The sequence below is a fragment of the Opisthocomus hoazin genome, chromosome 3 (genome assembly GCF_030867145.1).
Source record: "Opisthocomus hoazin isolate bOpiHoa1 chromosome 3, bOpiHoa1.hap1, whole genome shotgun sequence".
NCBI classification, from domain to species: domain Eukaryota; kingdom Metazoa; phylum Chordata; class Aves; order Opisthocomiformes; family Opisthocomidae; genus Opisthocomus; species Opisthocomus hoazin.
The window spans coordinates 5,016,790-5,042,195 of record NC_134416.1 but is presented as its reverse complement, the minus strand read 5'-3'; the positions used below and the strand labels follow the sequence as shown (position 1 = coordinate 5,042,195).

Below are 25,406 nucleotides of genomic sequence, written 5' to 3'. Positions count from 1 at the left end.
TCCAGTTGCATGTGTTTTAGTCAACAAGTCAGGTTGATCGGAAAGCCCCTGCTTGGGGAACACTCACAATCCATTTGAGCTATGTCACCAATAGATCCAAAATGGACATTTGATGAGCTCTGAAAATTAAAATTTTCAGGAAAACTTGGAGGCGTAACCCATCAGCATCTCTCACAGCACTAAATGCACTGTCTATTGACCCTTCTGATTAAAAATAAACCGACTAGTAATTTCGTATCAAAACACATTTTCAACTGAAGGAAGACTGCATGAAAGAATTTGTACATTGCACACTCACAAGCTCAATCTCTTCTGCCCTTCTGTCATATCAAACAAAGCCACAGATGTTTTGAGATGCTAACCTTGAAATTTTTCAACAACATTGTAAATAGTACTCAATGAACATTATTTTGGAGATTTGGTTCACTACTACTGTTTGGCTACAACTGCGCATGCTGTAAGGTGCAACTGCATGTAGAAGCCACAGCAAACATGACCAACCATAATATGCATGTATTATAGACAGATTTATACAGTGCACACACATTGCTGATCTATCTACTCATGGAAGCATGCTCAGCCCAGTACTTCCACTCAATTCCATGTAATATTTTCTGATATCTGATAGAGAACATGATTTTCTAGATTTAATAAAGATAATACCAGATACTGTTCATTCTATAAGCAGTTTATTAGAAACCTAATCACAGTACTCACCACGAAATTTAACACTGTCTACTCCTATTCTAATCCCCATTATCTAAAGCTATTGGTATCACAGTTTATTCACACATATTCATATGTTATGAACTAGACAGATTAATCACATAAAACAAGACTCACTAGTGGTTTGAAATAAATGCAGTGTCACACTAGTAGCTGGAAAAGCCAATTTATCTAATTGTTTATTGTAAAGTACTGTAACCTGAAGCATCTCTCCAGAAATGAAAACAACTTCCTTGCAATCCTTGATAGGTTAATGTTGTTTCTAGTTCCTAGGGCACTTACCTTTTAATAAAGAATTTTAGAAGCTTCTGAGGTTTCTAGTTTTATAAGGCAACCCAAAACTTAAATCAGGTTAAAATTCTTAAAGGGAAGCAGTATTAGACAGAAGAGAAAAGCATACAGAAAACCTTTGCACCTAAACATGGTCATACAATTGAATCTGTGGCACAGCCAACAACAAAACCCAAAAATCCTTTTTACCTTGTGTATTTCTAGTTGGCAGATCCCACTTCCCTCACCCTATGACTTCAATCAATGGAAAAAGACAAAGTTTCAGTTAACAGAAATGAGAATTACTTACCAATCTGTAACAATACAGGTGTTACCAAAGCTGTCTCCATGGCATAACAAAACTCCCTGCCAAACATTACTGCACCATGCATCACCCACAGGCGCACTGGTATCCGGTCTATGGATCCTTCACTAATGGTCTCCTCCCTACTTTCATTCTCCTTGTTTTCTGGTTTCTGAAGCTGTGCAACAGGTAGATCTTGAACTTGCATAGATTCCGAGTCAGCATTCTGGGGAGCCATTTTCATTACCATAAAATATATATATCTGTTATATCTATATAAATAATACTACCATAACTCCACAATCAAATTAGGGTGTCTTCTCTTTCAGCTTCTGTTCCTCAGGCAAGTAATGCTTATATTCCTCTTGTATAAACAGGTATCTTGCAATTTCTTGTATAGATCTGAGACATTAAGACCGAAAAGCTATTTGGTAGGAATTTCAACATATGGCTTGCTGGTTTACTGAGAGTTAGAGTTAAAAATCCATAATTGCCATTCAGTTAATACCAGTTTCATAATTATTATTGAAGAAGTGCTGAAGTTGTTGTTCTTGCTACAGAGAGGTGGAAAGGCGACACAAAGAGGTGCTCCACTGTTAAACCCCATCGAGTGGCTGATTAATCTGCAACAAAAAGCAAGCATTTAAAAATTTCAATGGCATTTTTCAGGATATTGTGCCCCCCCTCCTTAACCATATACCCCATTTCCTGCTTCATGCTTTCCATTGTCCTTGCCTACTGTAGGGTCTTTTATTCCACATTCCCTCCTACTCCTGGACTTTCCACCGAACTACAGTTACTCCTCATATTTAAGTGATGCTTAACTGCACTCATAAGTTCCTCCGGTTTGTGGTTCTACACAAAGCCACAGAAGAATATATCAGCTTATTTGCTCAAGATCCTCAGAATCCTGAGCACAAGACTAAAATTCTGGGAAATTTAATGCAGGTTCCATTTCAGAAACAGCATAGGATATTCCAGTACTATACCAGGAAGATGATTCATCAATTGCCATTTACTCACTGGCCACACAGACATCTACATTTAGACTTTTGGAAGTTGCTAGTTACTTTGCAGTAACCATCACACCATCTTATAACAAAGATATTTCTCAAGCAAACATGAGCAAAAATAAACAATCAGGAATATAACTTTGAGGATCGATACTTAAATATTTGAAGTTTTAATGCAAACATATACAGCATATGAATCCATCTTCAGTTTCTGCACAAAAGCATCTTACTCCCACATCCTATGAGGCTTCTGAAGTCCATAAAAGTAGACTGGTACAATATCTTCCATCATACATTAAAATTACTAAAATATTCCAACCAGGTGAAACTTCTTCTGTATTTCCCCCTCCTTTGTGACACAAAGTCTAAGCAGATGTACATACTGTACCACGTCAAAACATAAGCACTTAGGAAAGAAAAAAAAGCATTTTTAGAAAAAGGCAGACTACATTATGTTTGTACTAGAAGGATGCGTATTAACATTTATCCATGGTGTGACTGAGCTCGTATCCCAGGACAAAACTCCGAGGGAACACTTCCACGGGATGCCAGCTTTGGCAGCAAAGCTGGCCTTAAGACATCCCCACGCCGCAGTTCACTGCCCCTTCAGTTGTGGCAACAAAACCTCTTTGTGGGCTACAGCATAAACTGGATCATTAAGCGCTGAACTTAAAAACGAGCCTTTAGCAAAAAGACATGTTTGAGGTTTAAAGCACATCACAACAGCAACTGTTTCAGTGTGACCCCACACACTGTTCTACTAAAAGTGCAGCATGGAAATATCTTCTGGAGCACTCCCTCCTGCCCATACCCTCCTTCGAGCTGTACCCCCAGCGGGTTTACTGCATGTATTTTGTTCTCCCAGTTAAAAGCAACTTTTTTGGTCTGGGCTTTCTCCTCTCAGGCTCCCCAAGATTCCCCAGAGTTCTCAGACTGGATCACCTCAGTAACAACTTAATACTATAATTTGCTTTTGAGGTAGTCAAACCTTTAACTCACATGAGAGAATTTAACATAACTTACTGAACACAAGTGCTATAAGCCAACTTTTAAGTTCCAAGTTTTAATCTATAAGCATGAAATAGCTCAGAACAAAAAGAGACTCAAGAAAGCATTTCTCCACCCACTCAGAATTAACAGGAGTTGAGATGTATTGCCTAGGGTTACTGAATTATGGCACAGACAGGAACTTATGCAAGTTTTTCATCAGCACCTTGTTTTTATGAAGGTTCCTCTTTTCACTAGTCGGGGTTTGGATTTACCAAGTGCCTGCATGAGGCAGAGTTCGTTTGCCTCCTTCCAGCAGTTCGCACAGCACTGAGCTCGCATCAGGAGAGGAAGGGATGCGATTCTCTTCCCAGTGTTTGAGCTTTCAACTCACTCCTTGAAGAGCTATTCATTTCTCATAAATATGAAGTACTGCATGTATTAGAAAAACACACATCCACTTCTCATAACACAATTTCTGGGTGAGTAAAACCTACAAAATACAGGCTCCAGAGATGGAGCAATTATTTTAATTACAGACTAGCCGTAAAATGTTTAATTACTGGCAGACTCATGCAAAATGACATTCAGTAGAATTTAAAAGTTTACATACCAGCTCTCATTATTCAGAAATCACTCAGAACACGTGTGCTGTATTACAGACTAAGGGTTATGGATAACACTACTGTACAAGATGGCTTTAAAGTCTCTAGTGTTTTCCTATGCTTAATTTCCACTCCTGTCACCATCTATGAAGGATTTAACTTAATTTCCCTAAACAATTTAATACGCAGTTACACAGTAGCAGAATGAGGCACCAAGAGGAAGGCAGTTCGTCACACCAGAATGTTTTATGATGCACTGGGGCAGGCTCCATGCGCAAGCAGGATGACACCAGGCCAGGAGCATTTGTCACTGGGAAGGATAAAGAGGCAGGAGAAAAGAGGATATTCTGAGATTTAGCCCATTTGAGCAAGGCTCTTAAGGAATGACTGGAAAAGTTACTCTTGAAGTGGAAGATGATGGGGAATGATCAGATAAGAGACAGGAATAACAGATGATAGATGGAGGCAGACTTTGAAGCTGTAATTGGCACAGATAAGAACAGTATATTTTAAACACGCCAGAAAAAGCAGTTACAGTATTCAAGTGCAATAGCAAGAGGCATAATGGGCAGGTTTTTATCTAAAGGAACAGAGAATTACTTTTCCATTATGCCAATTTTGCGGTAAGCGTAACGCTAGTCTTCCTGCAGTGCTTTTATCTCACTCCAAGTGCATGTCTAACACAAGAGCCAGAGAACAACAAGAGCCTTTCAGAAAGGTCTTCCAGTTCTTTCCTAAGTCCTGCTAGATTGTGTTCATACTCATTTTAGACCAATCCAGATTTTGCTTGTGCTTTTTCCAAGTTCGTTTTGAATTTGGCAAGTTCGAACAGTGGCATTCTTTATCGAAAAGGGATACAAATTCATTTACCTGCTGGAAGTAAATATTACAGGAGCTTTTATGCAGCAAAGAACTCCAAAGCAAATGGCATCTAAAGAGGAGTTGGATTAAAATAGCAAGAGGCATGTTCCCATGCCTGCATCTAGCACAATTTTTTCGTTTTCGTGTTGGTGGCTAGTAAAATGAAACCTTAATTGTCAATTTTTAATTATTGAATACCCAGGGTAATTTCTAATACATTCCCTTTACTGATGTGATTCAAAGGCTTCATGGCATGAGCAGTCCACTTAAGAAGCATGCCAGCATTATTATATTTTTGAAAGAAGTGATGAATTAGAATCATATTTTACCTGTCATTCAAGCAGACTAGGTACTAAGAGAGCAAGCATCCCTTCCTCAAACAATGTCGAGAGGCATGGTGGCAAAAGGTTTCAGAAAGACAGCTTCCCTTCCATCTGTGCCTTTCTGACCATCCAGCCGCAGAGCAGCTAAAGAAAATAATTTAAAAATGTAAACCGGCATATGGGACAGCATTTATCTCAGGAAGCTAAGACCATGCCCCCATTCTGCCATGCACTCTCACTATACTTTCAAAAAAGTTTCAAAAGGCATCTTCATGACTAACAAAAGAATAAGTAGAATGAAGGATTTCAGCCATGGAAAGGGGTTCATGCTGGGCATTGTATAGAGGTTGGGTACGAAGAGAAGTTTACATACAGAAATATTCCTGGTCTTGCAAAGCATATATGGGAGGAGGTGACTGATTACACTAGCTCTTCAACATAACGGCACATGTTTTACTTTGACCTTTGGCCACATTGTGACAATGACAAAACCTATAAAGCAGTAGTTAATATTTCAACAAAACAGGCAAGTAATATATTCTGAAAACTAATCTGTAAGCGGAATTTTATAAAAGCTGCTCAAATCGCTTGTAATCTTATGTGTTATACTTTATCATCCATCTTCCATCTAGGCATAAGCCATAAGATGACTACGTGAAGCACAAGCCACCATGTTACAGGCTTGACAAGGCTGTATCACAATAATCCTGTGACTCCAATAGGCAGAGTTCACAAAGCACGTGATCTATCAAAGAACCAGAGGAAAATTATTGCCTTTCTTCAGTGTTTTCCAAAGAGGAAGAGTTATAGAGGGCATATTTGTGGCCCACAAAATTCAGTGGTTTTCTTTTCCCTAGCAAGGACTCTAATGCTAGAGATGCACAGAAAGCTCACGCTAGACAATTTTGCAACAGAATGCCTCGGGCAAATGACTTCTAGCACACTTCTCAGTGCATTTTGTAATTTTAGGACTTAAAGGTTGACGAGCAGTGTTTTTGCATTTGTGATACCATCATCTAGAGGTCAGATGATTGGTAGTACTCCCATCAATCCCAAAATAAACAGGGTTAACTGATTCTCCCCAAATCTGTTCAGACTGAAGTATTTTTTAATGCATGCTTCCAGATATCTCTTGCTAACAAGGAACAGGAATGTACTGTTTGACAAACAACTAGATTTTCTGAACCAGTGCCAAAGCATATGACTAATTAAGCTATGGAATACACAGCAAGTTTCAGGTAATCACACACATACTTTACTCAGCAGTAACACAGCCTAGTAAATAGATAGTTGAATAGGCCCAACTGAATACCATGAGAAAACTTAAACTCTTCAGGAGGGCTTTCTTCCTCTGAAGCCATTAGGCAATCCTTAAGGTATTTATTGGTGTAAGAAACAATTAATTAATTTCAACAGAATAGGTGTGCACTAGTTACAAAATCCTAAGTCCTGAAGGTAAAAATAAGCACAGCCTGTTAAAAACTGGAATGAAATAAACTGAAAAGGATGGAAACAGTTCTGTCCAAACACCACTGAATATTTAAGGGAGCAAGGAGGGGACCCAGAGGCAAACTACCCCTTCTCTTTAGAGTTAATTGCATCAACTTCCAATCTCTTATCTAGCCATCTCTTCAAGATCTGCCTCTGCCATTATCATTACTTTCTTTTACACACAAGTATACAGATTCTTCAAAGGCTCCTCAAATCATACTGAAGAGCTGCATTCAGTTTTGCCCCATAGGAATTGTTTCCTAGCAATGTAGGAAATGCTCTAGCTCAAACAAAGATTCTACAGTTTAAAAGAATTCTTCCTTCTTGACACTGAAAAGAAGAATGAAGAGACATCTTGAGCCATCACTGCCTCAATACATCAATGTCTTTTCATTGTTTACCACTAACTTCAGAAGGGAAAATAGCTAGGAACCAGTTCTTCCAGAATTTAACCAGGCTTTAATGATTCTAGTCACAGTTGTCATGGGATCTCTAACAGATCCTAATGTAACCTTCTGCATGACACATCGAGAAAACCATAAACAAAAAAACAAGGTAGGTGTACTTTAATTCACAAAATATCCAAATGTTTGACTGGAAAAAAGTATAGGAGTCCAGAAGCTGCCAATCTAATAGGACAAGATTTTTTTTTTCCTCTGAGTCTTAGACCTTAACCTTCCTTCAGTTCCTCAGTGAGTACATCCCAGAGACACACACACTAGTAACCATACCATTTCACCTGTGACTCATGTTAGGCTGGCAAGCCTATGATTGCCCAGTCATTCCATTTGTCAAATACTTGCCAAATCCATTTATGCTCAGGTTTTCAAATAATCTGGCAATCTCTTCAAAAATTATCTAGACTGATTTAAGTATAGCTTTAATATTAGCATTGGAAAGAAATGCAGTCTGAGTTTATCTGGCTCTTCCACAGACTAAATGTTTGGCTGAACATTCCTACCCCCACGTTGCACAGAAACATCACTTACTGTTCCTCCCACGATTAAATGCAGAATGGACACTGGGTTCTGCTTCAGCATCTGACTGGCTTGCAAAATGATACATCGCTTGGATTTGTGCTTTTTCGAGAGTAAAATGGCATTTGTCCAAGGATAATTACTAATGTTTTGAGATCAAATCCTCTGGTGCTCCACCATGCCAGCGCAATAGTACATTGCTGTGAAAGAGCAGCCCTTAAAGGCAGGGCTGACCTTCGTCCCTCTGCAAGTGTGGCTACACCACCTCACAAAAATGTGTCAATCCTCAAAATACGTGAAAAACGATTCTGTAAGATGCTGATCCAACAGATTTTGTACAGATGACTCCACTATGATTAAATTGGTTCTACAGATCTGCCATAGAAACAGTAGCTTCCACTACAGAGGTAGCAGCAGCTGAAACCAGGCAGATACTCCCTTGCATTACAAAGCTGACTGCAGCTTCAAATTAGAACAGCAAACTACACTTTTTCTAGGACAGCCTGTTTTGCTAGCAAGGCTAGATTTGGTTTACAGTCAGCTGTTTGCATAGGAATATCACATAAAATACATTACCAGCTTATTATGCTGCTTAGACTAGAAGTTTCTCAATCATTTTCAGGTGGCATAAACAAGGACTACGTCTCAATGCAGTCTGTTCATCCTTTTCTTTGCCCCAGGTTCCTCACTCCCACCCCTTCCGGCACAGCCACACAAGCAGCTAAGTAGGGAACTACACAGCGTAACTGATTTACATTGAAAATTAAGCTGACAAAACCTATAAAAAAAGACTTTATAAAGTCAGGTTAGTTTTATCTGATTGCATGGCCACATGGATCCATACCAACGTAATGGAGGAAGGGAGGAACAGGGGCAGCTAGAAGAATTACTTCAGGTAGCAACACCCAAAGCCAGGGTAAAATTGCAGCTCACAGAACAGAGTTTGTCAGTGGATCCCTGCAGCTACAAGGTCAAAAAGCAGACTCACCTGCCCTGCTCAAGCAGACGAAGGATCTCCAGTCATGCTGGGAGAGCTATACTGTATTCTGCCTCCTCGTATTTGCCAGATGCAAGGCAGAATTCCGCTCTCTTAGCCAACAGGCAGCTATGTTCTCCCTGGTGGTTTTGCAGCTCTGTTGCTAATTATTAGCAGCCATTTACAGCAACAGAACTGGCCACAGGGGAAGCTTCTTTGGCCTATGTCAAGACTCAAGCATTCAGCCACTGCAGTAGGAAGAAAAGCATCTAGAAAACACACCTGGAGTTTTTGGCCCAGCTGGACAAATGCAACTGCTTTACCTGAAGTTGAGCAAAGGGGCTGTATCCTTCCATGGTCCAATTCAGTTGTTCCTGCATAAAAGTTCAGACTCAAAATCCTCTGACTTTCTAGAAGCACCATCAAATAAGCAAGTTCTGAGGCCTTTGGTTCAAAAAGGTAGCACGTACAGGCAGGTAGTTATTTAAATTCCCATTAAGACTTCTCACGTAGTTAAAGGCAAACACAGGAAGATTTTTAGCTACTGCTTTCTAAAGCCAGAACTGTATTAACTTTATCAGAGAGAGAAGACTGTATTTGTTCAGGAATAACTTTTAAAAAATGCAATTATACCACATATTACTTAACAGTCCTATAGGTGAGCGACATTACTCCAGATCCTGAGATGAAAGTTAACCTCTAATTTTAAAATAGTCTTGCATTAAACTGGACTAACCTGTTCTGAATCACTAAAGGCCTGCCAAAGGAAAAAGGTTAAGGCTAACTGGGTGCAATAAAGAACCACATCTGACATGTCCTAACATTTAATTCATCATTCAGGTAATCAAAGGCATTGAAACAACGGCATAAACCAGCTTGTTCTACAAGGATACCACGTCTAAGCAACCCTATGACTGACACCGCATGAAGACTTAAATGAAATTTTAAAAAAACCCCAGGTTTCAAAATGAACTTGTTTTTTTACAAAAAATAAAAAGCACCACTGGAACTAGCACAGTGCTTTTGCATCATGACCTACTTTTCAGGCTACCACACAATTTAGGCCACTGAAGCAAGGTCTGGGAGGGGGGAAATCATTGCACAGTACATCACAAATGAAGGCCATATGGAGCAATCCACCTGACATGGAGAAGCAGCATTTTTTTGCACTTCTTGCAATTCAAACTTTTGCCTGCCCTCGGGACTCTTCACACACCATAATCCAGTTGTTGCCTTTTACAGCTTCTGCCCTGCTGTTTAAGCTAGGGCATAACTTTTGAAAAATATACTCATCTAAGAGAAGCAAATGATTCTGACAGCTCTCCTGCTATTAAGGCTGAACTTCTGACATCCTTGACTCCCCCAATAAATCCATAAATATCCAAACAATCCTCCCCAAAAATTTAAGAGCAAGGGTGTGTGCCGCTTCATTTGGAAACAATTAGTGAAGACTTGTTGCATTCTTTCCTCGGTACATATACAAGATTCCAGAAATCACAGCCTGACATAAATCGGCTTCCAACTCCAGCCTTGCCAGTATTAAGTCTTCCATAGGGCTTCCTGCCTACTTCTTTCCATGAAGCATGGCCTTGACTAGAAGCCCCCTTGCTTTCTTGGGATCATCTTCCACCTCTTCCAGCTTACTTGGCAAGTGATCAAGAATAAGATTTTGGCTCATGCTGGAAGACGTGGGGATGCAGTCACAGATGGCAAGCTGCACATGAAACTCCCCTGATGGGCTTTCTCCTGTCCAGACACACAGGTAGGAGTAGAAAGCTTAAGATGTAAGGTGGAGAGATGAAGGTTGTCCTGACATCAGGAAAAACATCTTTATAACACAGCACTGTTCCCTCATTCTTCATATTTTGGGGGCCAATGTCATTTCCCCAGCCTGATTATATTACTGGGAAGGACAAGTAGGAAGCCATGTGTCTTTATGAAATTACTGAAACAATTCTTGGAAGCCGTCTTTTTAAAAGGGATCCAGAATTTAGTGTGAGACAGACTTTATTCAGTGGATTGGATATTACACTGCTCCCTAAAGGCGCAGGCTGTTACTAATATTAGATCAGATTACATTGTTAAATCACTGCTTCTGCTGTTTTCAGTAGGAAACACTTCATTTTCTTAACTGGGGAGGTAGCATTATCTGATTAAACTTATTTTTTGCTTTACTACTAGGTAAAAAAACTTCATATATGCTTCCTTTACCCTCATGATTATTAATACAGAGACATTAAGCAAGTGAACAGTATAGATAGCAACAGAAAAGCCTTCCCAGATAGCAGAAAATGTAACAGCTGGGACTGGTGATACTGGTAAAACAGGTACTGAAATGCAGTCCCACACTACAGCAAAGGCACAGGCATGCCTTATTCGTGACAGCTGGATCACCACCCAAAATTAGATACAGGTTAAGGGCAAGACAGCAAGCACTAACAGCTAAGCACTCTGAAAACCAAAAAAGTAATCACATAAGCATAAAGAACTCAAACATGGGGATTAAGATCATTCAGGCCAGCGTGCAAATCCGCTGTTACAGTCTGACACTGCCACAAATAACTTTCACTTAGAAAATCCACTAATTTGCTCAGATAGGCACAGGCAAACTTCAGTCTGGCACAAGCTAAATCTGGCCCAGTTTAGGCATGCCCTATGAAGAGATCCTCAAGTTTTTAAAACACACTGAACATGAGAATTATCTCCCATCAGAATTCAATTGATTCATTCCCTCTGTCTCAGTGAGGCAGGACAGAGGAAAACAAAATTAAGGCTGTCATCAGGGATCATCTTAATACATTACCAAGTGGATCAACCAGAGCAATCTTACCTTCCTGCAGAAAGCAGAACAAGGTCTAACCCTGTGGGGCTGGTGGTGCAACCTTAATCCTAACTATTCATACATCATTGCCACTAGCATTTTTTTTTGCAAGTTCTTTCACCAAGGCTGTCCTCCTGATTGCTCAGTGTGGGAAATGAAGTATATCAACGCAACCATTCACAAATTGCTCTCCAGAACAAGCAATACTTTCTACAAGAGGCAGAGACTAGTGTTCTGCATGAATATTCATCCATAAAAAAAAATCAAGGCAGGACCAACTGCTTAGTCTGTATGCTTAGTCTGTATATGCAAAGTTAGATCTTGCAGATGTTACTGTATCTACAACGAAGAGAGCAATACTTCATTTTCACATACTGGCATTTGAACTAATTATACTCACTGCTCCGAAATCTGCAGGCTGGTTTCTTCAGGCTGTAAACGCTTAAGAAACCCAAGTTCTGCCAGAATATGTATTAGAAAATTACAGAAGCTATTCAATAGATCAAGACAAAAAAAGAGCACAGCATAGATCTTCATAAGCTGATTTCCTCTAGCATATCATTAACATCTGCAAAGTCTAATTCATTGGAATTATCTCCAGTTACTAGTCCCTAACCACACTACTATCATTCAATCTCGGAAAACTGTGAAAGTAAGCTTTTGAAAGCATTTTTAGAATTTTGTTCACCCTCTAACAAAGATGGAGCAGTTTGGTTTGGGCCGGATTTTACAAACTCTTGAGGAAATAATTACTCCCTCATATGAAAACCAAAACAAGGCAAAAGAGGGTTTCTCACATTTCAGATTCTCTGAAGGGTTTGTAAACAACTATAACTGGTTATGTCATCTGGCACTAAATAGTCTCATTCTGGCTTCTCTGATTGGACTCAGATCAGGCAGTACATCACTGTGACAGCTTGGTAATAAGCAACTGTTTACAGCCTAACCTGGAGTTGAAGCCCACACTGATTCAGCATGATTGCTGGAAACTGCCTCTTGTCAGCATAAAGGAGAGAGATTCCTTCCCTTCCACCTCTTCCCCACCCAAGCTTCGCATAGCTTCCCTCTGCCTGGGCCAAGTAAAATATTCTAACATCCCCTGATAAGGTGTTAAATGGGGTTGACTGCTCTAGTATCAAAGATAGAAATAAAGGTGTTGAGATAATTTTTTATTTCTTTCTTACTTCCTCACTGGCACCCAAGGAGCCCTGCCTCCTTCTAATGCAACCACACTGCAAAGGGTGATGTAAAATAGCAGCTTCTCAGCTGCATGACCTCAAGCCTGCGACGCATTAGGTAGGGCTAATATAGGAAACAGCTGTAGGTTAGAGCAGCAGTTTTATCTTTTTTTTTTAACAGTGCAGCACCTTTGGTAAACATCTTCCACACCTCCCTTTTAAAGCAGGAGATTACAAACAAGCATTGAGAAAGCACACGCCATAAAAAGTATAGCTGAAGCACTTGAGCAGATCCCTCCTCCAGTTTTTCAGACTGTCCCAAATACCGGCATGACAGATGTGTTTATGTTCATTACCATGAAGTATAGCTATTTGATTTAGTTTCTCAATTACTTCAATAAACACTCAAACTGACCTAGCAGTGATGCATAGCCTGTACATTTTAAGTAAGGTGTAAGAGAAAAAAAAAAGAATAAGGAACTTCTAACACCAATAATTCCTAAAATTATTAAATCTTAAGAATACCAGAGGAATACAGTCTGTCCGATAATACAAATCTGCTTAGAAGAGTTGCATCACCACACTGATTTCAGACCATACCTACAGCATTTAGGAACAAGACAGTAAGAACTTCCACAAACAGTGCTTTAAGCAAAGTAGGTCAAACACACCATTTAAGAGCTACACCTTCCAGAAGAAACACACACAGGTAAGGAACAGACACTTTGGCCAACAGTGTATTTACAAGCCATCTGTTTTTGAAAATTTTAGTGCAAGTAACATGGACAGCTGGTTTATAAGCAGCCCTGTAGAAAGCTGGCGGCCACATTTAAGAGCAGCCTGATCAGGACATATTTTGATTTTGGACTATGAAGAAATGCTATTTTAGTAATGTGTTTTGCCAAGCTGTAACCCTGCTAGAACTGGCAGGATAAGATATTTACTGACACGCACACTAAAATAATAAGAGGCTACAAGTGCTTGGCAGTTGGACATAATACATAAAGACCTGCTAGCAGAAAAATATTTAGAGGACACAGACCTCTTCCATTTGTGATTTTGTAGAACTATGAAACACTGGGCAAAAGGTTGTCACAATTTGGTATTTTTGCCTAATTTGGGTATGACTGTCAGCCACTCTCCTCTTACAGGATGCACAAGCTCCAGCATCCATGCCACTTTAACAGCACACATCTGGACCACTACGGGATGAGGCTCACAGCAGCTCTGTGCCGAAGCTGACATGCTTTTATGGTCTGCTGTCGTATCAGTGCCATCACCACAGCAGTTCTGACAGCCAGTCACCTTCAGCAGGTGAAAATGAAAGTAAACATCTCCCAGTCTAGGTTTCGTCCTGTGACGTTCAGACAATTTGATCATGCTCCGTCAGTCCATCAACCTCTTCCTGTATGCAGGCTGCAAAATATACAACTGTCCTCCTTCAGAGAAGCATTACATTTGACCTCAGGAATCCTTTAGGGACAAAGCTGCACTGTGAGATGGGGGCAGATCTCACCCACACAACTGTAAGCATTATTGTACGATCTAGAGCATAGATCTTGTGCCCTTTAAATCCCTGCAGAGGCATCTTCCCGGGCACAGTGGTTAAGAAGAATCAGCGGAACTATTGCCTCAGCTGCACTGTAACTACTACCAGCCAGCACTACCACAAGCAGGCCATGCAGGCAGGAGAGATGCTAACCTACATTCAACTAGCTTGAAGATTGGTTGGCCTTATGAACTATTATCTCCCCTCAAAAGAAAACCCAGCAAATGCTGTTTGAAAAGCATATAGTCTCTCACAGGCATTATCTGTTGGAGGCTACTATCAGAGGTGCAGCCTTAAGTTACCTAAAACACCCTCAGTGATTCAATCTTACACACACTAAAGCATCTTTTTCTCGACTGTTCATAGGGACAAAATACTGTTGCAGTAGTTTCTACTGGACTAGGCAGACTTTTTCTAGTAGGAGAGTTTCTTTGCATAAAGAGGGTATTTAAAGTCAACAAATCATAGCCAGCATTAATTTAGTTGCAAGATTCAAAGTGATTGCACTTGAGTCATTTTCTAGATGGAGGGTTGCTGGCATAAAAAATACGGTAGTGAGCAGTTCAGCCTATACAAGCATGATTGATTGTTTAGAAAACAAAGCTGATATAGTGGTTGTTTATGCACAACTGATTGCATACCAGCTAGAGTACCTTTCCAGATCATTCTCAGAGGCAGAATGAGTTTGTGGTCAGATAGTATCACAGGTATTTCTGTAGGTAGGTAGAGCTGCTTTAATACTTGCAGGCACTGAAAGCAGCATTAAGAAGAGCAGGAGAACAAGGGAAACACCAGAATTTCAGTACACGGAATAGCACAACACTTTAGTGCAAAAGCTGAGTTATCCTACTAGACATCTAATCCTCAGAAAGGCATCAGATCTTCTACTCAGAAGTGCATTTACTAGAGTCAGAGAACAAGCAGTAAGTTTTCTTCTTCTATTACCCTGGATAGATCCTGAAGTCACAAGCCAAGTGGGAAATTCAGTTGGGAGATACAGAAAGAAGTAGCAACCTGAACACCTACAAAACAGGTTTGGTTTTGTGCCTTTACTGTTTTAAGAGACACCAAATTTCACAAACAGTTAGCTTAAGCCATCTTCAGAGCAAGGAAAATAAAAGGGACTCCGTAGTCTATAGGAGTATACTTTCAACATAAACAACAGCTACAACTTGAATTCAGGAACCCAGAACTAGTCCAGTGAGCACAGATGAAGACTTCAAGTATTTCCTTTACATTTATTAAAACGCATACTAACTACAGCTTGAAGAGTAGCAAGCTAAATTTGTTGCGTGTTGATTTGAAGGATTAACAGGAACAGCAATGTCTTGCTCAAAGACGACTTTAAAATTAGTCTAACATGCACCTAACATTAAGGGACCTCTGATCTCGGGGGCTTTATGGCTATTCACAGAACATCTGAGGAAGAACTGACCAAATTGAGAGCTGATCAACAAATGCTGCCTTTAAAGCACTGATGCTATCTGCTTACCCATTTCAACAATTTAACAGGAGCCTTCTCTAAACTATTAGACCACTCTTGAGTAGTAACACATAGCAATAACATGGGCTTCACGCAGACTGCTAAACAGCTCTCCATTCATCTTCTGTCATCCACACACCTTTGTTATGCTTCTTAAAGCTTGCAGTTGCACCACTGATTCTTCTTCATGTTGCTCCACTCACATTCAGCCTGGCTTCACCTCTGCTGCTCTGCTTGTACAGTAGAGGAAATAATGGTACAAGATTTTTAGCCTCTACTCTTTGCTTTGGTTTAAACTTCTTTGGGGTTCAACAGAAGCTGTTGAAAACAATCATACCATAAGCTATGGCATTCATCTCTGCCTTAAGCTTTCACTGCTTTCTGTTGCCTGATGTTAGACCTTACTGCAGCCTTCCAGTGCCTGAAGGGGGCCTATAGGAAAGATGGGGACAATCTTTTTAGCAAGGCCTGTAGTGATAGGACAAGGAGTAATGACTTTAAACTAAGAGAGGGTAGATTTAGTCTAGACATAAGGAAGAAATTTTCCACCATTAGGGTGATGAAACACTGGCACAGGTTACCCACAGAGGTACTGGAGGCCCCATCCCTGGAAACATTCCAGGCCAGGTTGGAGGGGGCTCTGAGCAACCTGGTCTAGTTGAAGATGTCCCTGCTCACTGCAGTGGCATTGGGCTAGATGACCTCTAAAGGTCCCTTCCAACCCAAAGCATCCTACAATTCTATGTCCATCTTCCAGGAGATGACAACTGCCCACTGCAACATCACTAATCACATGCAGAGGTCAGATAAAGTATAATGAGAGCATACATGCACCTAATGGAAGCTGCTAGGGGTTCTTGATGGGGTAACTTTCAGAGAGATGCTTTATTTCTGTGGTACAGAGGAAACTGCAGGCTTGTATCCGAGTAGGGAAAACAGGAGGACAGTCATAATTCCTACAACAGGATGAATTGAAGCTGCAAAACCAAAGTCAAGTACTTGAATGAATACTGCCTAATGTTACCTAATCTCATCTTTTCAGATGAGTTTTAGGTCTTCAGACTATCTTTATACAACTGCTCTTTTAACTGAATACTTTCTCTTACCAGTTTATTCTGGTACAAGATAGTGGCTTGGCTTCCAACCCAGTTGCCATGAAGACAGTTAACACTTACAGGATTCCTTCTATAACACCAGAACTAGCTAAATCCATTTATCACACAAGATTGATATGGGATAGCACATTTGCCATGATTTATTTTGCTGCTTTGGGCTAGTTCCCTTACTGTTTGCAAGCTATTTATAGGTAACAGCTTGTTAGCATTAACAGACTTGTCACGCAGGTTAAGGAACAGCTTTACCATGTACTCGGCCCTTGAAGAGCAGACAAAAAGTTGTTACCTTGATACAGTGATGTACATATTAGTCCTAAGTATATGACGTGTAACACCTGCTTAAAATATATGGCTGTTAAAAGCAGGTAAACAGTAAATATCAAGTAAATGAGGCTTTAAACAAGTGGCAGAGTTATCCAGGTCAGACTGTGGTGCTGTTAATTTTGCCTAGAATTTCTAAAAACCCTATTGCAATCACTTTGGCACATTGGACAGCTTGTCATAGGTCTTCTCTGGTTTCAGTTATAGACTTTTAGAAACAATTCCAGACAACTGGAATTTGGTCACTCAAGAAGTTTTCCAGGAAAAATCCTACTCTGAAACACATGAACATTTTAATAAATTAGCAGTTATGCAGGATTTCACAGGTCTTAATAAGCAGTAGTAGGTGCCATGCATCCCTATATTAAGGCTCTAGCAACCTTAAATGGAACCATCACAGAAGCAGGTAGGACACTCAGATGGTCTTAGAGAAGATTTCATAGCAGAAGTTGTGGAAGCTGTTGTAGAGTAGCTGACTCCAAAATAGTACTTCTAAGTAGGGTTTCAGGAGCTTCCTGGTGTTGGTCCAGAAGTAACATCAGCTCGTGCACTGAGAGCAGGCTTACTGAACAGACTTTTGCAAGGACTGCAAAAGACAGTCTGAGAAAACCAAGAAGCCCAGCAAGTATTTATTGAAACACTGCTCCTGCTAACAGGTTAACTAGAGAAGAAGTTACACACTTTTCAGGAAGACCTGGGGATTACAGCAGAGAAGCAGAACCCAAGTCAGAATCCTGTTGAAAGAGATATTCTTACTTTTGTCTCAGTGTTATACTGGAGGTGAGGATCACCTCGCATGACTAATGATTCCTCAAGCACAACAACATTCAACCCGAACACTTCAGTGAGCAGAGCATGCTGTGTGTAAACAGACCAACCCAACCAGAAAAAGCTGGGGGAGAAAATGTAAAGGACAAGAGCCAGAAGACATGACTACAAGTCTGAAGGGCAGGAGATTATTCTACTTATTTAAACAAAGGCTTGGCAGTAGGTTTCAAATGTAAAAGCTTTTGAAAGGACAAAGTGATCTCTCCATCAGAGAAGTAATGATTGGCCAAAGTTGTAACTAGGATTATAGCATATTCTTTACATGCTATCAAGCAACAGAAGTGTTATGACCCATCATGAGACAAAAAGCAGGTTCACTCCTTCCTTGCCGCACTCATTGATAACTTTCTCATGGCTCTACAAGCTGAGGTTGCTCCTCGCAGTTCTTACATCTTGTCAGCACACACACTGCACATCATTGCCTAACTACCAGGTTCCAAAGGCACAGACATTTACACATGTAGTTGTGTGCCTTCAGCGGCAACACAGGAAGCTGAGAAAGAAAACCATTCAGTTCTTGTAGCTTGTGAACAAGAAAATACATTTAGTATTTGACTAACAAGATGTTGAAGTTGATGCAAGTTACTGGTCAGCACATGGAAGTACTTGACATTTTACATTTTCGTCACTTGTCAGAGTGAGGAAGCCCTTAAGGCAAAAAATTTCTTGGTCATTGAAACTTATTTTATTCAAAAAAGCAGCTTGCCCTTCTAGGCTGTATTTTCTTTTGACAGCTTTACTGAGAATACTGTGCTTAGTCATCTTACTTTTGCAATTACAGTACCAGCTTATGCAATAAACTAATGTGTTTACTGTTTGAACAGTCACCTGCCAGATTTTTGGGAGGAATACAATTTGATTAAAGTAATGAGCAGTTAAGCATAACATACTTAAATGTTTTAGGTTTTAAGAGCCCAAACAGACTTGAAATATCTTAATGTTGCTTTGTGTAACAGTCAAGATTTAGTAGACAAAACAGGGGCACAACATCTGTTATCACACTGAAGTGAAATGCAATTGTTGTCCTGCAACAACTTTCAGTTTTTGTTCTTCCAGTAGCAAAATATCTAAGTTCAAAGTATTTCCTCTATAAAAACAGTTCTCCAAAATAAATGGGCAGACTTTTGACCCATGAACTTTTCTGGAGAAGTATAGATCACCATACAGTAAACCATAGTTCAAACAGTCACTTCCATTTTGTTTTAAACCTTTACTTTTAAGTCAAAGAATACTTCAATTTCTAAGCTGCAATTCCACATTAAAACAGCCATGATGTGATACATTACTGTCCTTCACTTGCATTCCAGTTCTCAGTCAAATTGCAGTGAGTTTACACTAATTTAATTGGCACAGACAGTTAAGGGACAACAAGTTACTGATTTACTAGGAAAAAATCCTACAGGGAAAGAATTCATTTGGTGTCTGTAAAGTTCTTCCTGCTTACACACGCTGCAGTTTGCATTAACTGCAGCAATCCAAAAAAGTTTTGGCTAGGAAAACTTTCATAGCTCACCTTCCTTTGAGGACTTAACTTGCCCATGCTCACCACTCACCCTACATGAAGTCTGGGGAAATAGGATGAATATGAAATGTGCAACTGCATCCTGTATTTTCCCCCCGTGAAAGAATACTTGTCCTGTAACAATAGCTTCAACCAGGCTTAAACCTTCACTGCCACAGAGTGCAAAACTCTGCAAATAAAGTGTTAAGCCATTAAAACATGGAACTGAAATTAGCACAGACACAAGTTTCCCAGGTTCAGTATGAAATGTTAATTCCTACTGGCAAAAAAGTGCAATTGAGACTCCAGTTGACTTTAGGTCACACATGGGGTAACATATCCAGCCATCTGGGTAGGATCATGTGCAACCCAGTCCCAGATTTCTTTGCTGTACAGAAAATAAACTGAACACATGTATGTGTCTTCTCACATGCTTTCTATTAAACACTTCCTACCATAAGGAGCACATGTGACTACCATTTGCTGTCATTAAGTCAATTTCAGAAGTGTTGGCAGTTACACACTGAAAGCTATCCTCCAAATCCCACAAGATCATGAACAGGGATACATGTCTGTCACTTTGGATACATCCTCCCATGCAGGATGAGTGAAACTGGGCACCTAACTGATGAGAAAAAAACCCACCCAGACTTTTCAGGTTTTCCCTGCACAACCTGCAGTTTAAGTCTGTGCTTAACTTTCTACATAGAAGTCTGGGGAATGCAGATCCAACATTAAACCACGAGCCCGGACAGCAACAATCGGAGATGTACTCATTGGTCATGTAAGCCTTCTGTATTTTCACTCTTTCCTGCAAGGTTGGAAGGGTGACAGTATTATTACAAGCCTAAACCCTTTTAGATGCAAACAGACAACATCTGTAGCTTCAGTCTTAGCTGCTCACACCAAAAAACTTAGAGCTACAGTTTGTCCTGACAGGCTAACAAATTAAGGAAAAGTTCTGGGCTCTTGCTTGCTAAGATACAATGAAGCCAAGAAGTTTCCAGCCTTAGCTTCCTGGTTTGCTCTCAGTCTATCATAATATTTTAAAAATTTCTTCTGCAAAAGCCAACAATTGGCCAGTATGCTTATTACTTGAAATGATATCACTATTACTCAGACAGTTAAGAAGGAAGTTATTTAATCCCTATGTCAGTGAGCAAGAAAATGAAGCATTATAACAACACTAGCGTAACAGCACCAGGTAACAGTCAGAAAGGATGCTGGAGACAGTCATTGAAGCAAAAATCAGGAACCCATTTTCATTTAATACTTGTCACTGGCAGGCTTCCACTCATTTTTCAGGTTATAGGTAGATGCAACTGTTAGTGAACTGAATGCTCCTACTGGAGATAAACAAGTGTTGCTTTCATTTGTGCAGTACTTCCACCCTGACCACACTAATTTAGATGTAAAAAACCAGTATATTGCATGGTGGAGATGCTGTAAACATAAGTAGTTAACTTATCTTCCAAAAGGGCAAGAAGGAGGATCCAGGGAACTACAGGCCGGTCAGCCTCACCTCCATCCCAGGAAAGATGGAGCAACTCATTCTAGAGGTCATCATCAAGCAAGTGGAGAAAAAGAAGGTTATCAGGAGTGGTCAGCATGGATTCACCAAGGGGAAACCATGTTTGACCAATATGATAGCTTTCTATGATGGCATGACTGGCTGGGGAGATGAGGGGAGAGCCATGGATGTCATCTAACTTAACTTCAGCGAGGCTTTCAACACTGTCTCCCATAACATCCTCCTAGGGAAGCTCAGGAAGTGTGGGCTGGATGAGTCATAGGTGAGGTGGATTGAGAAATGGCTGAATGACAGAGCTCAGAGGGTTGTCATCAGCAGCACTGAGTCTAGTTGGAGGCCGGTAACTAGTGGTGTCCCCCAGGGGTCAGTACTTGGCCCAGTCTTATTCAGTGCCTTCATCAGTGACCTGGATGAAGAGTTAGAGCGTACCCTTAGCAAGTTTGCTGACAACACAAACTGGGAGGAGTGGTGGATACACTGGCAGGCTGTGCTGCCATTCAGCGAGACCTGGACAGGCTGGAAAGTTGGGCAGAGAGGAACCTGATGAAGTTCAACAAGGGCAAGGGCAGGGTCCTGCATCTGGGGAGGAACAACCCCATGCACCAGCACAGGCTCAGGGCAGACCTGCTGGAGAGCAGCTCTGCGGAGAGGGACCTGGGTGTGCTGGTGGATGAGCCAGTGTGCCCTGGTGGCCAAGAAGGCCAATGGTATCTTGGGTTTATTCAGAAGAGTGTGGCCAGCAGGTTGTCGATGGAGGTTCTCCTTCCCCTCTACACTGCCCTAGTGAGGCCCCATCTGGAGTACTCTGTCCAGTTCTGGGCTCCCCAGTTCAAGAAAGATGAGGAACTACTGGAGAGAGTCCAGCGGAGGGCTACAAGGATGATGAGGGGACTGGAGCATCTCTCCTACAAGGAAAGGCTGAGGGAGCTGGGCTTGTTCAGCCTGAAGAAGGTTGAGAGGGGAATCTAAGAAATGTGGGCATCAGGAGGATGGGGCCAGACTCTTTTCAGTGGTGCCCAGTGACAGGACAAGGGGCAATGGGCAAAACCTGAAGCATAGGAAGTTCCAGCTGAACATGAGGAAGAACTTCTCTCTGAGAAGTTAGCATTAGACTCTGCCCTTATTAGACAATATACCCTTAGTATTAAAGCTTGGGGAGCTGTTACCAACACCTGTTTACATTCATTTTTTTCAAGTGCGAAACAATTTTACTGAGAATGCCTGAAGCACAGAACTGCAGCAGCTTTCTTATCCCATTTCCTAGAGGCAAGATCCCCAAATCATTTGGACTGCAGCAAGTTCTGCAGGTAATGCTGAAGTCTTATTCTCTACTTAAAGAATTTGTCTTTTGTAAGCTATGGTGTACATTCCATCTTAATACAGCAATTGCTGTGTAGGGACTTAAGCTTTCTCTAGTGTGGATGTTTGACCATGGGTCACTTACCAGCTCATGGCTTTGTCAGTGAGAAAGGCCCTAAAGCTTCAAATACCAGCGAAGGACATCAGGGATACATCAACTACTAAATGTTCAGTATGCAGAATGAGGTTGTGATCCACAATTAAGGCAACTGGCTGTCAAGCTCATTGAAGCATCCTGCAAATGAGATCTTTAGAGATACCTACACAGAGTCCTTACAGAGCCACTGAGACAGTGAGTCTGTTGACCAAAAGCTGCTGAAAGAGGCTGAAGTTAAGGGAACAGTGTAGCTATTATTACACCAATGATAAATTTAGGCATTCATTACAACCAGTTATTCAGTAACTAGCCTTAACACAGAACTGGAGCCAATCTCTTGGAAAGAGTGTTAATTTGGGAGCATAGTTAATGAGGAAGAGAAAGCTGCTAAGTGCAGCTCAGGGAAAGAACATGCAGCGTTGGGCTGCTGGGACGAGCTGGAAGTTTGCAGTCTGATGAACATACATGTTTAGTAGTATGCAGTTACTGAGCACTGGGTTTTTTTTGTGTAAGCATAGTTTTCCATGAAGTGACTCGTGCAGAAGTAGGAAGATAAAAGGAAATCTGTTCAAGGAGTACAGAGTCAAGTTTATACTGAACATCCCTGAGACATTAGGTTTTACATAAGACAAAGTGATACTAATTAGATCTAGCCACAAACAAGCCAAGAACACTCTGAGACAATGTAGTAAGGTTTTATCTTAAGTCACATCAAACACTTGCCCACAAGTATATCCTACTGTTCCTAACTAGTAAAAGAATTATTAACAGTTTTATATCAAGCCTACTAGGTGAAGAGGCATCTATGGAAAATGCTAGCACAAGATTCACTGGATGGGAACCCAAACCCTTTTATACACAGCTTAACTGGGGGCTACTACACAACTGAAAGGCCATGGCAGATATACTTTTATCTAGCATTCCAGTCCAGCTCATATGCATACATAGAATATTAGAGATTCCACTAGTACTATAGGGTCAAATGACTTATGTTCAGACATCATCCTGAATTGCCATGCAAACTATCCCAGAGCAACCATCTGGAAGAGGACACATCTCATCTGGTTCAACGCCATTTCTGCACTAGAAAGATCTACTATTGTACAGCTGCATATTGAGAGTTTTGAACAGACCACACCTGGAAGATGACAAATTGGAAAGGTGATTCGAAAGCAAAGCATCAGAAAAAGCTCCAACTGCAAGGCCAGCAATAACTGTAGGAACACGAAGGGTATAGATAACTGGCAAGTCCCTCCTCTGTCCAGCCCATTGAAGGAGCTAAATGTTTTGACTTTTAGGCTGTGACAACCAATGTGAACAGCAGTTGGAGCCACAGAAGTGCTATAATGTTGGAAACAATCAGGATAACTGCTGCTCTGGGAAGTGTAAGCCTTTTCCCTCTCTACACCGAAGTCAGAAGCAGAACAAGAGCCAAGAACAAACCTACATCACAAGCTGATTCCCCCAGACACATTTGAGACAGCAAACAGGACACATGCACTAGATGTGTTAGCGTTAAAGCAAGCTGTGCATTTGTCTTGTGTTATTTTTTGAACTCTTGGGAGTTAGCTGGCCAGCCACACTACTCTAAGGAGCAATAGTTCAGACTGTGAAATCACTCCTCTGGGAGTACCCAGCGCCAGACTGCACAGGCCAGCGTACTTGCTCAGATATTCACTTTGTAAAAATGGGAGGAGTATTTTCACCCTGCATATGTGCCTTCTCCCTCCCCACAAAAACAAACCCTGAAGCTCTTGTTGCCTGGAAGCAAAGATCCAGCACTGACACTACCGTAACAGCAGTTCCTGTTCCTCCTATTTGTACTGCCATATGATTGATCAGCAAGTTGCAGGTTAAACAGCGCTCAGATTAAGTGAGATCTGGAAGACCGTTTGCCACATCTAAGTGATGATAGGAAATTAAGTGGCATAGAAATGTGACTGTTCTGTAGCCATTGCTTGTTGGGTTAAGCCACTGGTTTCTGGATGTGGTCCAGGAAGACTGATCATAGCTTCTTCATTCTGTCCTTGAATATTAGCATGACATGCCGTTGTGCTTTTGTAAAAGAGTGCTTTGGGTTCAGCCTCCAGTTAGATCATTTATTTATCTGACACTGAAGGGTGATAATGGCTTGCTTTCAAGTCTCCAAAATAAATTAACTATCCTGCATACAGAGTAGTCTAGGCCAGCCAGCAGAGGACAGAAAATATGCAGGGTCAGCATAACACCGGTTTTAATTTCAGTTAAAAAAACATTAGAGCTCTCATTTAAAACAAGATGAGGAAACTAGGTTCTCTCTCTGCTCTGCTAAGAGCACCAGTCTTGCTCTCCCCAGAACACTGATAAAATCCACCCCAGATATAGTTTAACAAAACAATTCAGGGATAACGCTTTCCTGCCACTGTTTAAACACTGCTAAGCATCTTCAGTGTATTCCTGAGGGCTAAGTTTTGTTTACCTCCTACCTTTTTATGCCTTATTACATGAGTAGCAGCTAATGACTGACAATTTTAGTCTTGCAAGGAAAGTAAGTCTCAGCCCACTCCCAGAGCACCTCAGACCCCCAGACTAGTCCATCTCCATATAACACTGCAAAAGAGACTGCTAGTCAAGTCTGAGGCGTCAAGCCAGTCAGGTGTCCTAAAGCTAAAAAGACTAGTTTAATAGCCTACATCCTTCATAGATGAGTCCTGGAAAGCAAGTCTTAAAACCTGGTTAGAGCTGGGGAAGAGTTTTTAGTTGCCTATGTTGTGGAGACCAACTTCCCACCACCTATATATTGAGATTCACATTTGAACAGACTATGCACCAGTAAGCACCAAACCAAGGTCAGAAGCAGCTCCTAAGACAAACCAAATCATTACCCAGTGGAAGCTTTGCATCCTGATGCTTGCCAGAGTCACTCGCCCAGAGCAAGTTTGATGAGAAAACCTGGCTGATTCTCCCGAGTTGTTCTAAAGCAGTATGCCAGCTGCAGCCCAAGGGACTTTACAGCACTCCTGGGAAATGCCAGCGCTAAGGGGCTTTAGTGAAGCTACTGTGCGCCAGTTTCCCTAAGATGGCACTTCACAGCACACAAACCACTGACTC

General features: G+C 41.0%; 1 protein-coding gene across 4 annotated transcripts in view; it reads right to left on the bottom strand.

Annotated features, from left to right (window-relative positions):
* SLC45A4 (solute carrier family 45 member 4) overlaps window positions 1-25,406 on the bottom strand; it is an 89,681-nt gene that overhangs the window by 34,430 nt on the left and 29,845 nt on the right. For all 4 annotated transcript variants that reach the window (XM_075415491.1, XM_075415489.1, XM_075415492.1 and 1 more), the window contains exon 2: window positions 1,307-1,923. In XM_075415491.1, the coding sequence (XP_075271606.1) occupies window positions 1,307-1,550 (244 nt within the window). In that variant the 5' untranslated portion in view covers window positions 1,551-1,923. The remainder of the gene's footprint in view (window positions 1-1,306; window positions 1,924-25,406) is intronic.